The 16555-nt window shown below is 54.0% G+C and overlaps 1 protein-coding gene across 1 annotated transcript; it reads right to left on the bottom strand.

Annotated features, from left to right (window-relative positions):
- Positions 1-1682: 1682 nt before the first annotated feature.
- Positions 1683-15065, bottom strand: GDF10 (growth differentiation factor 10). Its single transcript, XM_067708909.1, has 3 exons — positions 14491-15065; positions 4574-5499; positions 1683-2646 (listed from the first exon to the last, which is right to left on the bottom strand). Exons 1-3 carry the CDS (start codon positions 14804-14806, stop codon positions 2455-2457), a joined length of 1434 nt encoding a protein of 477 aa, XP_067565010.1. The 5' UTR covers positions 14807-15065; the 3' UTR covers positions 1683-2454.
- Positions 15066-16555: the final 1490 nt, after the last annotated feature.

The raw sequence follows: 16555 nt of genomic DNA, 5'->3' as shown, positions 1-16555 counted from the left end.
CTGCTTGACAGTTATACTACACTAGAAAATGATAACACATCAATTTTTGCAAACGCTTGGTTGAGCTAATCTAAGCCAGCTTTTGTTAAAATGCTCACCATTTTCGAGAGACTTCTACTCATCAGGAATCACATAAACATTTGTTTTGGCAGGGATAGGAGGAGTGGATTCTTCTTTTGCCTCCAACTTCTAATACGGCATAATAAATTTGGTAGAGACAGCTTAAGAGAACAAGGTGTCATATCTAACTGAGCTAAAGAATCCATCACTAATGCTCTCGAAGACTTGTTAGTAGCTGCCTCTTTTATATCTTTGATAAATCGGTAAACTTTTGGTTTTGATGGGTGGGAGGTATGACTGTGCTCACGGAAGAATTTGTAAAAACTGATGTTATATTTTCTAGTGTAATGGAACTGTCACCCAGTTATTTTATCTTTTATGGCAAAATGGCCTCATGGCCAAATAGTTGTGCAGCAAGAATGCTTGTGAAGAAACTGCTTACAGTAGAGATGTTTATGGGGAAAATACCTAGACCCCAACCCAGGTACCCTCAGCCCTCCTTACCTACCTGTTCTGGGTACTCTCTTCAGTGTCGGCCGCTTTGCCTCCAGTGGCTGCAGTTGTAGCCTTCTTCAGAGGCTGCCTGGGCTTCCTAAGCCACAGTGGCTGGTTGTGTAGAGGGCCAGAGAACGGAGAGTTTCCATCTCTCCACTGGGGGCAGCCTGGGGAGGGGGTGTGAACATCCAGCATCCTTGCTTTGAAGCTGGACTAATCCAGAGGTATAGCTTAAGTGCCAGAGCTCCCCATAGGATCCAGGCAAGGTTGGGATGCTTGGTTTCTTGCCCTCCTGTCCTGCTGTACCCACTCCTTGCCTGTTTCTCCTGGGAGCACTTCCTCATCCATGCCTTGCACAGGAACCCTGGTTTCAGGACCCTGACCTAAGACAGATGCCTTGGGCTCCTTTTCTCCTTCTAAGTCCCATCCTGGAGAACTGCTCATGGCTTTTCAACCTTCTCCGAGTAAGAGAAGACTGGGGGCCATGGCATCCTCTGAGTTCCCAGCCAAGGGACTGTTATACACCTGCCCCCAGTTGGACCCAGGTTCTCCTTCAGAAATGCCGGTCAATCAGCTTCAGGTACTACAACTGTAAGGCAATGTCAACTCAGGGATAAGGGAGCCACTTGGGGGAGACTATCTGGGGACAGGGATGCTGACTAGCAAGCAGGGAGAAGCAGACGTTCCAGTTCCTCAGGAGCCCCCAAATCTCTGGAGAGACCCCTGACTTCTTCTACTGAATCTCTTACTTGAACTACCCCAAGTAGAAGCCCTCTGACCAGGCTACCATAGATGTTCCTTTAAATATCTCAGGCACCTCCCCATCACTTGACATCCCCTCTGAGGCTAAGGAGTCGAGGTCACTGTGCCTGCCTGGGCCATGTCCTTCCTGGACGAGCCCAGGGTGGGGACCTGTGGTGTGATGTGAGTGGGCAGGACCCTGGAAGGCATAGGAGTGGCCGGTGTCTGGAGCTTAGGATGAAGATGAGAGAGTGTGGAGACGGCCTACAGGGGCCTTGGCTCCTAAAGAAGGCTGTGACCCCAGCAGCCACCCAGATGTCATACTTACACGTGGAGATCCATCCATATTTTGCAATGGGTGACATTCAGCTTTTGAAGATACCACTGTCCCTTTAATTTATTAGCTTTCCATAAAAACACATACCGTACACAATCTACAGTATAGAAAGTATAATTTACAAAAATATAAAATCTTGGTTATGTTTTAGTATTCCCGCGTATCACCGTATGGGTTATTTCAATAAGCACGTTTAAACAATGCACGCTCAGCCAGCTTGACTACCTCTGTGGGGAACGGTGTCAACGCCCTCCTTTTTGTTTTAAAATAAAACATATATTAAGAAAAAGAAACCAACATTGGTTATATGTGCATACTGTATGTATAAAAGCGTCTGCAGTGGATTTTGAGAGAAAACATCCATTTATACCATCATTTAGGCCCTGTTTTGCAGCGTCACACTGTGGCCCGAAGTGTTTTAAACTGATTGTTTAAACAGAGGTTCTTTCCTTGTGAAGGGAGTGAGTGCCTTCAGGTCTGTAGTCTTCTTTCCAGGTTATGAGATGATAGTCACAAAACCCAGCCTGTGGACATGTCCGGTTTTCAGGCCTTCAGAGCACAGCGGACAGGTTGTGGGCAACCGTCAGGCCAGGGCTAATGCCCAGATCCCTTCAAAGGATTCGGACTGGCATTGAGGGGGCTGAGCCACCAGCAGTGAAAGACCCCAGAATGATGCCCTGGGGTGACAGATGGTTGCCTGCAAGCTGTGCCCTGCCTTTGCAGCTGCACCCTGAGTCAAGTGCTCACTCCAGAAGGTTCCGAGAATGCTGCCCTGCTGTGTGCAGGCGGGGCAGGTTCTTTCCACTCCAGGGCGGCTGGTCTTACCGGCAGGCACAGGTCTCCACAGACATGTTGGGGTACACCTTCAGAACCACATTCCGGTTCTCATCCAGGAAGAGGACCCCAAGAGAGTTCATCTTGTCGGGAACGCAGCAAGGCTCTGGGATGCCCGGGACGATGCCCACGGCCCTGACGATGCTCTGGATGGTGGCGTGGTTGGAGGGGCGGACGATCTGCAAGGGGGAAAGGAGCATGGTCACCTCCGAACTCTGCCCACCCTGCAGTCCTCACCCACCCACCACGCTGCCTGCATGCCCTTGACTGAGGCCACAGAAAAGGCACTGACCTAGAAGAAAAGGTGAGGTCACAGGGTTGGGCAAACATTTCTTCTGAAATCAGTGGCAGACTGAGTCCTAGGGACTTTTGCAAAAGGCCTTCCTGCCCTTCGGGCTCCCAGAGGGAAGGCACATCCCCTACATGGCACTGGCCACTTGGGGGCACCTGCGCGTCACACATCCCCGAGGAGCACCAGGAACTGGGCAGGAGCCCCAGAGGGAAGGCAGTGGAGAAGATTGGAGGTTCTGCCTGGGGCCATAGCTGCCCAGACTTTACAGTCCAGGGAGCACCGACACGCTTGCCATGTGATCATGTTCTCAGCACAGGAGGGGAAGCCCTCCAGGCACAAGTGCATCAGTGTGATGGGGCTGGAAACTCGCAGTTCCCAGGTGGGTCTGATTTTGGGGTGTCAGGCGCTGCTTCACCTGCATCACCCCATTTTGTCATTGAATCAACCTTATGGGGTGGGTACGACTTTAATTTTCCTGGGGAAACTGAGGCTTCAAATGACTAAATAACTGGACCAGGAGCCCTCAGCTAGAAAGTAGTCTGGCTTGGAAACTGCGCTCGCTGGGCCCACACCAGCTCTCTTCCCCGCCCTCCCCAGGCAGCCTCTCACATCCAGAAGAGTCTGGGTCCCAGCAGCAAACACGGCACCTCCCACAAGATGAAGAGGACCACGTCACAGGTGCTTCAGCTCATTGTCGGCCAGAGTTTTATATGCACAGTGCCTCTGGTGGGGAGGTGGGAGGAGAGGGACACCGGCATTTGGGGAGTTCAGGCTGGTGTCAGGGAAGGTGGAAAGACAGCCAGGCAGACTGACAAGGTAAGCGCAGGGTCAGCCAGCAGGAGCCTGCTGTACTCACCCTGCATCCCCCGGGCCGTGCCCTTCCAGCAGACGCCTGTCTCTCTGTCAGACACCTCCCTTCCTCTCTCCTGCACATGCACGGCTTTGAGCAGAAGCCTCTTAATTCCCAAACAGGTTAATGCGGCCCCGCGTCTGGGTCTGGGATTTCCCAGCTGGCTGATTTATTTACGTTCACAGTGGATTTACGCGCTGACTTCCTTTCTTGGAGAGGAAGGCATGACCTGGAACTCAGCAGAGGAGCTAAGTAGGAGGAAAGTGTGTGCTCTGTGCCGAGGTCGACATCAGCAGGCAGCCAGCCCACGGTGGTTCAGGATGTGGGGAGATGGATGGACAGAACCATGGCCCAGCCTGGAGGGAAGGCGAGCATCTGAAAACCCGGGCCAGTGCAATGGGGAAAGCAGCCCCGTGCTGTGTGTCCTGCCGACTCGTGTGCAATGAGAGCTGGCTGCCCTGTGAGTTCCTGCCCTGAGTCGGGGGTGGGGGATGGACGGTCACACTGGGAAGCCACTGAGGCCAGCTCTGTGCTGGTCACAGACACCAACGCCCTGAGATCCAGGCCAGGTTTCTAGAAGAGCCTTGGTGAGGAGGGGGCTTAAGAGACCTGACCTGTGTGCAGGGGGCCAGGCTCTCCTCAGCCTCTGTGGGTATTGCTATGTGGGAACACACCTAAGGAGATGGATCTCCTGTTTTGCAAAAGAAGAAAGGTTTTGATTTAAAACTCAAATTCACTGAAGGCACAGCCAGACCCCATCCATCTGTGGGCTGTATCCACCCGACAGGCTGACATTTTGGCACGTCTGTCTACCTATTCTCTGCCTTGAGTAGATGGGAGGTGTCATTATCCCTATTTACAGACAGGAAACAGTGAGGGCAGAGGGACTTGCCTGCAGGGGCAGAGCTGAGAGTCACAATTAGCCCAGGGGCAGAACACAGCGGGGCGACCCCACACACTCTACCTTGGGCATGGGGAACTCGCAGGCTCCTGAGCAGTAGTAAGCGTCGAACGACTTGGGTGAGATGATCCATTCGTTCCACCCGATGTCTGCAAAGTCCACCTTCAGATACCTCCGGGAGCAAACCCGCGGCTCGTCCCACTGCTTCCTCCGGGCTTTCTGCATCGTCTTCTCGTCAAAGTCCAGCACCTGCGAGGAGGCCATGAACACATCCTGGCCCTTCTTCCTGCGGTCCTTGCGGCCCGGCCGAGGCTTCAGTGAACGGAAGGGGCTGGGCCACAGCTCGTGCTTGTGGTAGTGCTGGGCGTGGGGGGCATGTGCCGGCCTCTCATCCAGCCCCGGCAGCTCGTTGTTCTGCAGCGGCCCCATGGCCTGCGTGGCCCGGCGCACGCGGGGGTCTGCCGAGCTGTTGGGGGCTGCTCCAGGCTCCTGGTCCCCAGCCTGGAAGGGGTCATATCTCTGCAGTGTCACTGCCACGCTGTTGGGCTCTGAGATGGCCAGGTCGTTGGCGTAGATGAGGATGTAGGGTGCGTGGGGGCCGGGCCTGGGTACCCCCGGGTCCTCCTCCCCGGAATCCAGCTGGGCGGACAGGAGCAGCTCGCCATCCCGGCGGGCCGCCTTGATGATGGGGGAGATGTCCTTGGCCCGCCACAGGCCCCGTGGCGGGGGCAGCAGGGCCATGGCCCCACGGAGCAGCCCCTGTGTAGCCATGTTCTGCGAGAGGCTTCGGAAGAGCAGGTGCTGGCGTGCAGGCGGGCCCGGGGGCAGCAGGCGGCAGGATGCATTCTTGGCCCGCTGCTTGCATGGTGCCTCGCGTGCCCGGGGCCACCGCGGCTCTGAGTAGAAGTGGAATGTGGCCATGAGGATCATTTCTGAGTCCTGCATGGAAGTCAGGTTGAAGAAATACACGGTCTTCTGGTTGACCACTTCTGCGAGGGAAGGACAGACCACAGCCTGTTAGGTTGTCTCCTGAACAGGGCCCCATGCTCATAGGGTGTCCCGTCCAGGAAGTGGAGGAGGAACGCCCATTGAGGGAGCACTTTCAGGCCAGCAGGCTTTCCTCATCTCCTGTAATCCTCACATGGAACTGATGAGGGCACCCTTTGCTATTTTCAGGGACCAGATGAGGATGAGGGATTGAAGTCAGAGAGGTTGGGGGCTGTCATATCCCATTGCAAAGAAAGGAAGAAAAAAACGGTGGCAGACAGGGTAGATGCTCAGGGCTGCTGGACCCTGAAGCTCCAGTTCCTGCCTCTGCACTCTAACGCCTCTCAATGAACAAATGATCTCCCCCATCTTCATTCATGAGATAAGATGGAATCAGGTATTCGGGATACTTGGGTTGGGTCCGAGCCCTGCTGACAGTAGCCCCCCGTATCTGCACAGCTTTCTATTTTATAGACATTAAATGCAGTCCTTCTTCCAAATGAGGTAAATTAGAGTGCCTCACGCTGTCTCAGCCTTCTGAGCGGCTTCTGAGGGAAACTGGGCTTAAGAACACAGCCATTTGGGTGTCTGCTAGTTATTCTGCCCAAGCCCTTTTAAACTTGTTTTTACAAAGAAAAAGCACTATCAGGGTCGTACCAGGTCACTCAATAAAATCTCCAACATCCAGGTTGCTCTCCAGAGGCCGGAACCACGATGAGGACCGGCCTCAAACATCACATGGGTCACTCCCATCTCCCTCAAACATCACACCTGCAGCTCGAGGATACTCTTGGCCCCTGCATCCCTGGGGCTGTCAACCACTCTTTCCTTTCTCTCTTGGTTCTACCAGGTGTACACCAGGACCCCAGGGCAGAAAGCTCCCCCAGGCCCTGGCAGCATGAGGTCTGGGAATAGCAAGCCCTCTCTGGGGTTTGGATGGGAGGGAGGCATCATCTCCCTGAGATGCTGCAGGAGAGCCGGAGACCAGAGCTGTCAGGTGGGCTGTCTCCCTCCCGCTGCCCTATTTCCTGTTGCCAGGGGTCTGTCTGCTGGGTGAAGCTGGGAGAGGTACAGGGCTTCCAAGAGCGGGAATGTGTGTGTGTGTGTGTAGAAAATGGGTCACAGTTTCTCTGACACCTGCGTCCACAGATTCAGCTGGCATTTTTTTAACCAAAATCTTCAGTTTAAGGTTATTTGTTTCTATTGGGATGAAGGCATAATTCTACTGGGAAGAAGGCATAATTCAATTGGGAACTTTCATGTACTTTTAAGGGACTACAAGAAAGAGGAAGGGAGGAAAAGTCAGAGGGCCCAAAAAATGTCAGTCAAAGCTTGGGTGACATTCTAAAGACACGACCGTACCTAATTCTCAGAAAAAAACCCTCAGCATGTCCACAGCAGCCCCTCAATACGTCCACACATAAGGAGAAGCACGAGTCTTGATGCACGTCTAAACCTACCTTCCCCAAACACTGCGGCCTTGAGTGTCATGGTCCTCGAGTCCTGCATTTCCCAAAGCTCAAAGATCACTGCTTTCCTCCTCTGGAGATGCTGATTCAGAGGGTCTGGGACAATGCGGCCCAGGAATTCTTATTCTAACCAGCATTCTAAGGGATTCTAAGTTTGGGAAGCAACGATGGGCGGTGGCTGTGTATCTGCAACATCTGGGGTTGACTTGTGGATGGGGTGCAAGTTCACCAACAAGGCAGCCCCTCCCCCCCAAGCTGGGAAAGGCTCTAGGAACCAGGCTCCCAGGCCTCAACGGGACCATGCCTTGCTCATCTGCCTCAGAGAGACAAGAGAATCTCTATCTCACCCGAATGCTTGGAGGATTAAATAAATAACATATGTAATGTGCCAGGCACAAAGGGGGAAGCCCCCAAATGTGCTTCTGTGCCACTTTTGTCTAAATGACCAAGGCCGGCAGAGCAAGCTCCTCCTGCACCAGTTCGGGCCCCTCTTACTCAATGGTCCAGCTAACACAGCAGAAAAAGTGTTTTTCTTTTATCCAATTCAAGTCAACTCCATTGTTCCGCTAACAGGTTCTTTGTGCAAGAACACTCTAGGCTCTAAAACAGACATGTCTGACTCCTTCCAAAGAGCTGGCCCTTCACAGCGGGATGCAAGCATCTTTGGCCTAGAAGCCTGTGGCTCTCGGTGAGAAGGAAAACAGCAGACTGGGGGAACCGAGATGGGGCTTCCCAGAGAAAAGCACCTTGGCCCCCCTTCCAGTGACAAGGTAAAGAACGAGAGAGGATATAAAGAAGGATAACTGTGACCACCAAGGCAGGGACAGCAACCTTGGCTTGAGGTGGGTGCGGCCCAATGAAGGTGCTGGGAGGGCCGCCCCAGGGTGGCAAAACGTGTTGTGGAGGAGGACGGGGTGCCCTCCCCTGGAGGTTATTTCTGCACGGGGTGCAGGAGAGGGACAGCAAATGCTGCCCTTCCCTTAGGATGGAGAACCACAGAGAGCACGCTCAGGAACTCAGAGCGGGAAGAACCTTAGAGGTCAGGCAGCCTGATTAATTACACTCAGGGCAGGAGTTTTTCCTCCATTTGTCTTGAATGCCTTTGGCCACAGGCAGCTCGCTCCTCACAAGGCAGTCTGATGCGTGATGACCCTCCCCGCTGGGAACCGTGGAGGTGGAGATGGGTCACTCCCATCTCCAGGGCACGAAGGGCCACAGGCTGGCCCAGCTCTCTGATTGTACCTGCATGCCTGCATTGCAGGGGGCTCCAGGCTGTGGCTGAGAGAAGGCCACCTACCTGAAGCCTCCCAGCTTGGATGAGCCCAGGTCACAAAGGAGAATCTCCAAAGAGAAGTCCCTATTTGCTATGAACCGTGCTGGTGCCTGTGGCTCCCATCTCACGGTCAGCTAGAAAAGATCCTTCCTTCCTCCCTCCTATCATTCCTCTCCCCCTTCCTTCGCCCCTCCCCGCCTCCCTCCCTTTTCCAGATAAATATTTGGGAAACTCCTACTCTGGGCTAAGTGCTGCGCTGAGCAGGGTCCTAGCAAAGGTGATTCCAGGCACTCAGAGGAGCTCAGCCCAGGGACGAGACAGACAGTGATGTGGGGATGCCCACCTGCAGTGCCCGTCGCAGCTTCACAGAGCTGTGTCCAGGAGAGGCCCCCGGCGGGCTGGGTGCTTTTGACCTCAGGTCAGCATCCTGCTCAGAGCTCTCTATTGCCCCCCAAATAAAACTCAACCCTTTACCAAGGCCCTACTTGATCTGGCCTGCTTACCTCCCCAACTCCATCTGCTCCCCGCACCCCCATCTCTGCCCTAGTCACCCTGGCCTTCCTGTCCTTACAAACATGAAGCTCCATGTCAGGGCTTTGTCCCAGCTCTTCCTTCTGCTGTCATCACCTCTCCTCTAGGAACCACTCCTCTCTCCTTTGGGCCTTTGCTCAAGCGGCATCCCTAACAAAGGGTACCACTGACTCCCTTGGCTGAAGGAACAGCCCCATCGCTCTGTCTGTCCCTGGCTTCATTTGTCTTCACGTCACTCTGGGACATCCTGATATAATATATTTCCTTGCGATTGTTTCTCTTTCCCTCTAGAACACAAACTCCAAGAGGGCGGGGCTTTGCCAGCTGTGTGCACTGCTGTATCCCTAGATCCTAGCACGAGGCCTGAGTAATCATCAGCGCTCAGAAATGTGTGCTGAATGGCAGGGGAGGGGAGGGGTCTTTGCTAGATCTGTCTGCTTCACTTAACAAAGGGGGTTCCTGGCCTGCTGCCCTGGGGCTCAGTGAATATCCTGAAAGAAGTCCAGAAAGTCTCCTTTGGAAAGATGTAGCCGATTATGCAAATCCAGCTGGAGGCACTGCACAGCAGGATGTTTGTCCAGTCACTTCCCCTTGAGCCTTAGTTTTCTCATCTTTAAAATGGGAATAATATTGTTTACTGATTAGGAAGCTCCAAGTTCCAAGCATATATGCATGCTTGATTCCTCGTGTTCACAATGAGGGCAGCAGACATGGCAAATGGACAAAGAGATGGAGCTTCAGAGAGGGTACAAGACTACATAACTGCATAACTTGCTTAAAGTGCTCAAAGTCCCCCAGCTGGTAAGGGGCGGAGCCAGGGCGTGCTTCCAGGCCTGTCTGACCCCAAGCCCACGCCGTTCCCCACCCTCCCCAACCAGGTGCTCTGGATAGAATCCGGGTCTGCTTAACAGCTAATGTAACAAAGATCATGTGCTGTGAACTCTAAAATATTTTGCAAACACAAGTCATTATTTGGATTATTTTGTATTCTGACTCTCCAGGAAAGAAAGGACTGATCTTATTTAGACAAGTTGATCTCTCTATGGTCTTTGGAAATCTGAGAACCCTAGTGAGGTCCACTCTACTGGGCACTCAACCTCCTTCCCAACTCTTTAGGGATGGGACTAGAGAGGAAAGACGTAGGGAAGCGGTCCTAGTCCAAGGGTGCCCCCAAGCTCCCTGCTGACCAGCTCTCAGGCCAAGACGACCCTCAGACTGCTCTGCTCTGTAGAAACAGAATCCAAGTCACCTGGAGATCTGCCCCTTCACTCATTGCCCCTGAAACAGCCATCAGGGTGGCCAGAGCGAGAACGCCGGGCTGAAGATGCAAGCAGCAACATAATAAACTGAAGAAAGGAAGTGGTGGGCCACCAGTGGTGGTGCAGAGAAGGAAAGAGAACTAATGTGTACCGAGTGTCTGTTTTTAGGCAGGCTCCAGAGTCAGGGTTTAAACCCTGCTTCATCACCGACTGGCTGTGGGGCCTTAGGAAGTCACACAACTTCTCTGCCCCATCTGCTAATCAAACAGAACACGTGTACGTGCCTCCTGAAGTTGTGAGCTCATCTCTGCAGTGCTCTCAGCAAGGTGTCTGGCACCCAGCACATGCTCAGAACACAGTGGTCATGTGGTGTCACAAGCTACTGCTACACTCAGGACCCCCCCACCCCTGCTCCCTGCCCTCGTGCCCAGCGGGAGGCACTGCCACCTGTCCACCCTCTCCAGCAGGAGCCTGAGAATTTTCACAGCCTCTTCGCCCTCCTGCATGCAACTTATCCTAGTTCCTATTTCTCCACATCCTGTTTCTCCACAACCACCCTGAACTTTGCATCTTTCCACCACTGTCTTAGCCCACAGTCTGACCTTGACCACCACTGTGACCCCAGGACACTGTCACCCTCACACCACACTCGTGCTTCACAGGGAATCATCTATTACAGATGAAGAGTTAACATCCTTCACAACCTCCACATATCAGTAGGAAAAAGACCAGAACCCCAAGTGGATGAAGTGGTTTCCACGGGAAAAATTTCGAATGGTCAAAAAGCATGAAAAACAATTCAGGATGACCAGTAATGAAAAAGAAAACGGTAACGTCAAATGAGAATGAAGATATAACAAGTTTTACCTGCTGCAACTCTGATCCCATTAGGGTAAAAACTATATATAATATTCCACAAAATATTAACTCTGGTTATATCTGGATTGTGATTTCTTTTCTTAACTGTGATTTTCTATGATTTCTGGATAAGTATGCATTTCCCTTATAATCTCTTGTCTCTCCTTCTCCCCTCTCCTCTTTTCTTCTCTCCCTCCCTCCCCCTCTCCCTCCCTCGCCCCTCTCTCACCATACACACTCTCTATACTGCCCCACTGCTTACAGGCCTTGGTGGCCCACTGGTTCACTTCCATTTTCTGCCTCTTTCTTCCTGTTGTTTCCTCATTGAAACCAAACGCCTCACAGTTCCAGGCAATAGGGCTCTGCTTCACTTCTACACCTGGCTAACACCCGCTGCCCTTCAGAGTCTGTCTGGGGCCTCCCCTGCTCTGCGAAGGCTTCACTGGACCCTCCCCACCAGCCCTTCCCCTGCCAGGTCAGTGCTGTCCTTTGGGGCTCCTGAAGCCCACCCCCAGCCCTTTCTCACTCCATTGTCCTACCTGTGCCACTGCACACATTCTTCTGTTTACTTCTCCCTTCCCCACCAGCCCGTGAGCTTTTCGGGGCAGGGCCAATACTCTCTGCTTTTCTGTGTCCTCTGAGCTTACAGTACCTGCCACTGAATGAGGTGCTCAGGAAAGACTTGGGGAACTGACTGTGACATTTGGCACTCTCGACAGATGGGTATGTATTAGTACTCTCATTTTAGAGATGAAGACACCAACCTCAGAGAGGTTAAGTAACTTGCCCAATATCACATACGTAGGTGGAAAAGCCTAGATTTAAATGCAGGTCGTTTGAGGCTGCAGGTGTCTAACCTTAACCCTTATGGTCAGGCTCAGAAGCTCCCTCCACTGATGCGCTTCAAGGAGCAATGGAAGGGAGGGAAGGAGCTGGGTGGCTGGCGTAATCATAGTAGAGCTGAAACATTATTGAACTTACACGTGCCAGGCACTGTGTTAAGCACTGAACATATCTCAGTTCATTTAAAAAACCCTATAAGGAAGAGAGCGTTATTAGTCCCATTTTAGAAGTGAAGAAAACGGAGTCATAGACGAGTTCAGTCCCTGGCCCCAGTCACAGACTCAGGATTTGGCCCTTACCAGCCCAGCTCACAGCCTGCGCTTGGAACCTGAGCTGAGCTGCCTAGAGGCAGGCAAGGGACACAGTTCCACTGTAACACGGGTTGCAGGGAACACCCCACCGAGGCAGCAGAGGTCACCGTCACGGAGCAGGACCAGAGCTGAAGCCCCCCACATGTGTGCCTCATCCATGAAATGAGGGGTCCCCACCCAGGCTCACACCTCCTCACAGCTTCGTCGCTGGGTCACAAAGCAGGCCCTTCTGAGGGCTGGTGAGGGACTGGGTATGAAGAAACTTCAGTCAGGGGAGGAGAAGCGAAACCAAGCTGCCTGGGCCTACTCTCTGCCAGGCACAAACCCCGCCTCATCCCATTGAATCTTCACCCCACCCCCACTACGTGCACAAACAATTGATACTCAGAGAGGTAACGTGATGTGTACACACATACTAGTAGCAGGTGGAGCTGGGACTTGTACCCATGGCTGTTTCAAATGGTTCCAAACAAGAGTACTGGATTTGTCAAATAGTCCTAGACTGATCCAGAATAATTCTGATCTCCCAGGATCTGTTCCATCCTCTGTCTCCTAAGTCCTGGGCTCAGTTCTGATGGAGGTTGGGGGAGGGGACTAGCAGTGAGAACAGCATGAGCCTGACAGATGGACGGTGCCAACCACTGCCACTGTGAACAGCTTGCCCTGGCCTGGCCTCAGTCTCCTTATCTGTAAAATGGGAGGACTGGATCTGAAGTACTGTCGCCAGATCCTTTTCAGGGCTAAGTGTTGCTTGTACCACCCCCAGCCTGTGAAGACTGAAAAACAGACCGCGCACCTCCATGCCTGGGCCTGCAGCAACAGGGTGGGCTCTGTGGGCGTGCTCATCCCTTATTGCAGCAGTGAACTTGCTGGTCTTGCTTTCCTCAAGTGCAAGGCTTTGGGGACTGAGTTATGGATGCAAGGTCAAGTCTACACCTATATGAACACAAGTCTTTTGTACTCCAGGGAAACACGATGCACCAACACTTAACCTGGCCGGTGCTGGGCTTAGGGCTTACACATATCAACTCATGTCATCTTTCCTGAATTGCTACAGGGAAGATATTACCATGACCTGACCATTTTGTGGATAAGCACACTCGAGTCCACAGAGCTTCAGTGATTTGCCCAAGATCATAGTCATGCTAGATGATTCTTGAGTGACTTAATAATGATACTCCAGAAATGGGCCCCAAGAAGTGAATAAAAGGTACCAGGGAGGATGGAGTTAGAGCTAGTTGGCCTGGAACCTAGTGAGTCTGCCCAGTAGAGGATGGGGGGAAGGAGCTTCTCTGCGGCAGGAGCTCCCAGTACATGTTTATGCGAGACCAAGCTTCCAGCGTCTGGCTCTGAGGCCACGGTGTGGTACCCTAAGTAACACAGCCAGTGATCGACAGGGAGGTGGCGGATCTGACTCCAAGCTGTCTGGCCCCAGTGGTGGGCTTGTCCCCCTCTACCTCAAGAGGGGGCCCTACAGACCAATGGTCTTTCTCCTGATGAATGGCCTCCTCCTTCACAAGGGCTGCAGGGGACCCCTACTCACATTTTCTGCAATGGCATTCTGAGACCATGAGTAATCTCCATGACAACCAGGGTCTTCCCATCACCCCTGCGCCTCGTCTCTGCTCACCCAGGGCCTGCAGAGGTCACCCAGCCCCGGCGGGCAGACGGCTGAGGCAGGATTCTGAAATGCTCTCGGAAGCAGGGCAGGGAGGGCTCGGTGCAGCTCCATCCAAGGTGTGGGGAAAGGGGAAAGGATCTGCCCAGGAGGGGCAAGGGCAGGAGGGGGGCTGGGAACCCCCACTGCCCAAGCTTCTAGACCTTTCCTCAAACCCCCATAGTCTGAACAATCCATGCTAGTGCCTAGCAGGCCTCAGTCCCATGTACCCAAGGCTGGGCACCCAAGGCCATTCTCAGTCCACCCCGCTTCCCCAACTGCCACACCCACTAAGTGCACCAGCTAGAGGGGCACAGCCCCTGCCTGGGCCCAGCGCCTGGCACTTCCATCAGGGCTGCACTGCACCCACCTGATGGGCTCTCTTCAGTGCCTCCTTCATCTGTCAAGAGCCAGCACAGCCTACCCCCCGAGCCCCGACACACACACACGGTGAGCTCCCCCAGCCCAGTCCCATCTCCACGCTGTGCTTAAAGCCTTGTGGATGGGGTCGTCTGTGTCCGGCAAGTGTGACACCCTCCGAGGTTTGGCGGCACCCCAGGGGCAGGAACCCTGTCACTCTGTGCCACTTCGGCGTCCCCACGGGAGGCTCAGGGCCCGGCACAGAGTGCTCGGGGAGGGCGGCGGTGGGGGGAATAGTTAATGGAAGAATGAATGAACCAGTCAATGACTAGAAGGAAGAGGCAAAGCGGAGGTGCAGAGGTGGGAGGATGGACACGTGAGGAGGACCGGGGAGGATGAAGAGAAGGGGGCCACAGGGCCGCCTCTACTTACCCAGCCGGGCCCGGAAGCTGCGGACCGTGTTGCCCCCTCCTGGCCGCGCGCCCCTTCGGCTGTATTTCTCATAAAGCCGGAGCATGTGGACAGCGACCATGTCCTGGGTGCCGGGGCCTAGCGCAGCGACCGCGTCCCCTGGAGACCGCTGGGGGTTCTTGTACCCCGCCAGGCCGTCGGCCGCTGCGGGCGGGGCGGACTGGGCGGGGGCCGTGTGGCTGCCGCCCGCGTCCTGGAGCAGCAGCAGAAGTAGCGGCAGCAGCGGCAGCAGTTGGGACCCCGGTCCCGGGCTGGTCCGAGCGGGGCCACGGGCCATGATGGGTGGCGGTGGCGAAGGGGTCGGAGCCGGGGAAGAGGAGGAGGAGGTAGATCGAGGGCGCACAGGAGGCTGAGAACAAACCCTGCGGCGGGAGGGCGCGCGGGCAGCACCGGCAGGCGGGGGCGCGGGATGTCGAGATCCGCGCGGGGCAGAGCTGGGCGCGCAGCCGGGCGCACGGTACGGCCAGCGGTCACGGCCGTCCGGAGCCACGCAGAGCCGAGCCGAGCCCAAGCCGGCGCGCTGCCTCGGCGGACTAGCGGCGAAACTTTGCAGCCCCAGGCGCGCCCGGCTTGGCGGGTTCGAGGGGCGGGGCGGGGCGGGGCGGCCGGCTGCGCCCTCGCGGGGGACCCGGCTGCGCGCCCCGAACCACTCCGGGCCGCCGCCTACACTGCCGTCCGTGGCCCGGCCGCGTTGTGCGTGCGCCCGAGTGTGGCGGTGTGCGCGCGCAGGGGTGTGCGCCCGATTGTGCGCCCGAAGTCTGGGTGGCGTGGGCGTGGGCCTGCGTGCTCCCCGCTCCCCTGCGGAAAGCCGGAGACCTGGGACCCAGCCCGGCTCCTGTGTGTCGGCGCCTCGGCCTGGCCGGGACTGCGTGGGGGCTGGGCGGCATTTAGGGGGGGCCCTCCTGCCGGGTTGCCCCTGCAATGGCATGTGATGATTGTGGTTGCAAGATGACAGCTCCCCCGTGAGGGCCCGACGGGGGAATGTGTGTGCGCCCGGTTGTCTCTGAGCCAGTGTGTGCCCAAAATGCAAGAGTGAGGGGAACGCGAAGCCTCCTCGGCATCCTTTGAAAAGCAAAACCCTAACACTAAAGCTCAGCCAACCCAGGACAACTGGAACAAGATCCTGATTCAAATTCAGAATTAGTCGATTTAACTGACCCTTTATCTGGCGACTATAGTTCTGGTTGTTGAAGGAACACATCAAAGGTGCTTATTAATCGTTGGACGTGTAGCCATCAGGCTTGTCCTGAAAAAAGGACATGGTTTTAAATTGTTTTACAAAACGTTTCCAAAACTTCAGAATAGGAGAAGGAAACGCTTAGCTTTCCCAAGACTGTGTCACAGTGAGGGTGCAGTGAATCCCTGGCCCACCACCCCTCAGTTTAGCCCTGGGGCAGAAGGTCATGAGCGTCATCTTGCCTTTAGAAGGGTTTCTTGTCCATGGATAGAATTTCAGGGCATCTGTGAACTTGGATGGGGAAAACTTACATCTTTATTTTCACTAACCTGTACCTGCAACTTAGCATTCCATATTAGAAACACAGGTAACCAACTACAGTGGTATTAACCATACCTGTGACTTTGTCACCAATAGCCACTAAACACAGATATTTTCATATCACATTTTCTTATCATGTTTCTCAAATATATCTCTTCTTGCTCATCACTGTTCTGAAATTAAAGTAGTCAAGCCTGCTGCTAGTTATTTAATGAATTAATTAAAAGGCACACATATCACTGTTGCAAAGTTGTTTTAAAAAAACATTTTGATAATTCTATTTGAATGTAATTGGCTTCCTCTGTAACCCTGCCTATTAAGAACATTCTTTTGAAAAACAGTCTATGGGCTTCCTCCGATTGAGTTAGAGGTTCAAGGCCTACATAAAAGGTTTAGGAACCCTTCTGAGGGAAGGAAAGGACCTCTTCAAACCCATATTCTTCCAGCAAGGTCCAGGATACTGTCCATACTACATTTCTAAGGACTATTTGCAAACTTGCAAACATACTGTTCCCTTTACTTGGTAAC

Source organism: Pseudorca crassidens, chromosome 16, assembly GCF_039906515.1.
Source record: "Pseudorca crassidens isolate mPseCra1 chromosome 16, mPseCra1.hap1, whole genome shotgun sequence".
NCBI lineage: Eukaryota > Metazoa > Chordata > Mammalia > Artiodactyla > Delphinidae > Pseudorca > Pseudorca crassidens.
Note: the sequence above shows the minus strand (reverse complement) of the source record. Positions and strands in the feature narration are given on the sequence as shown.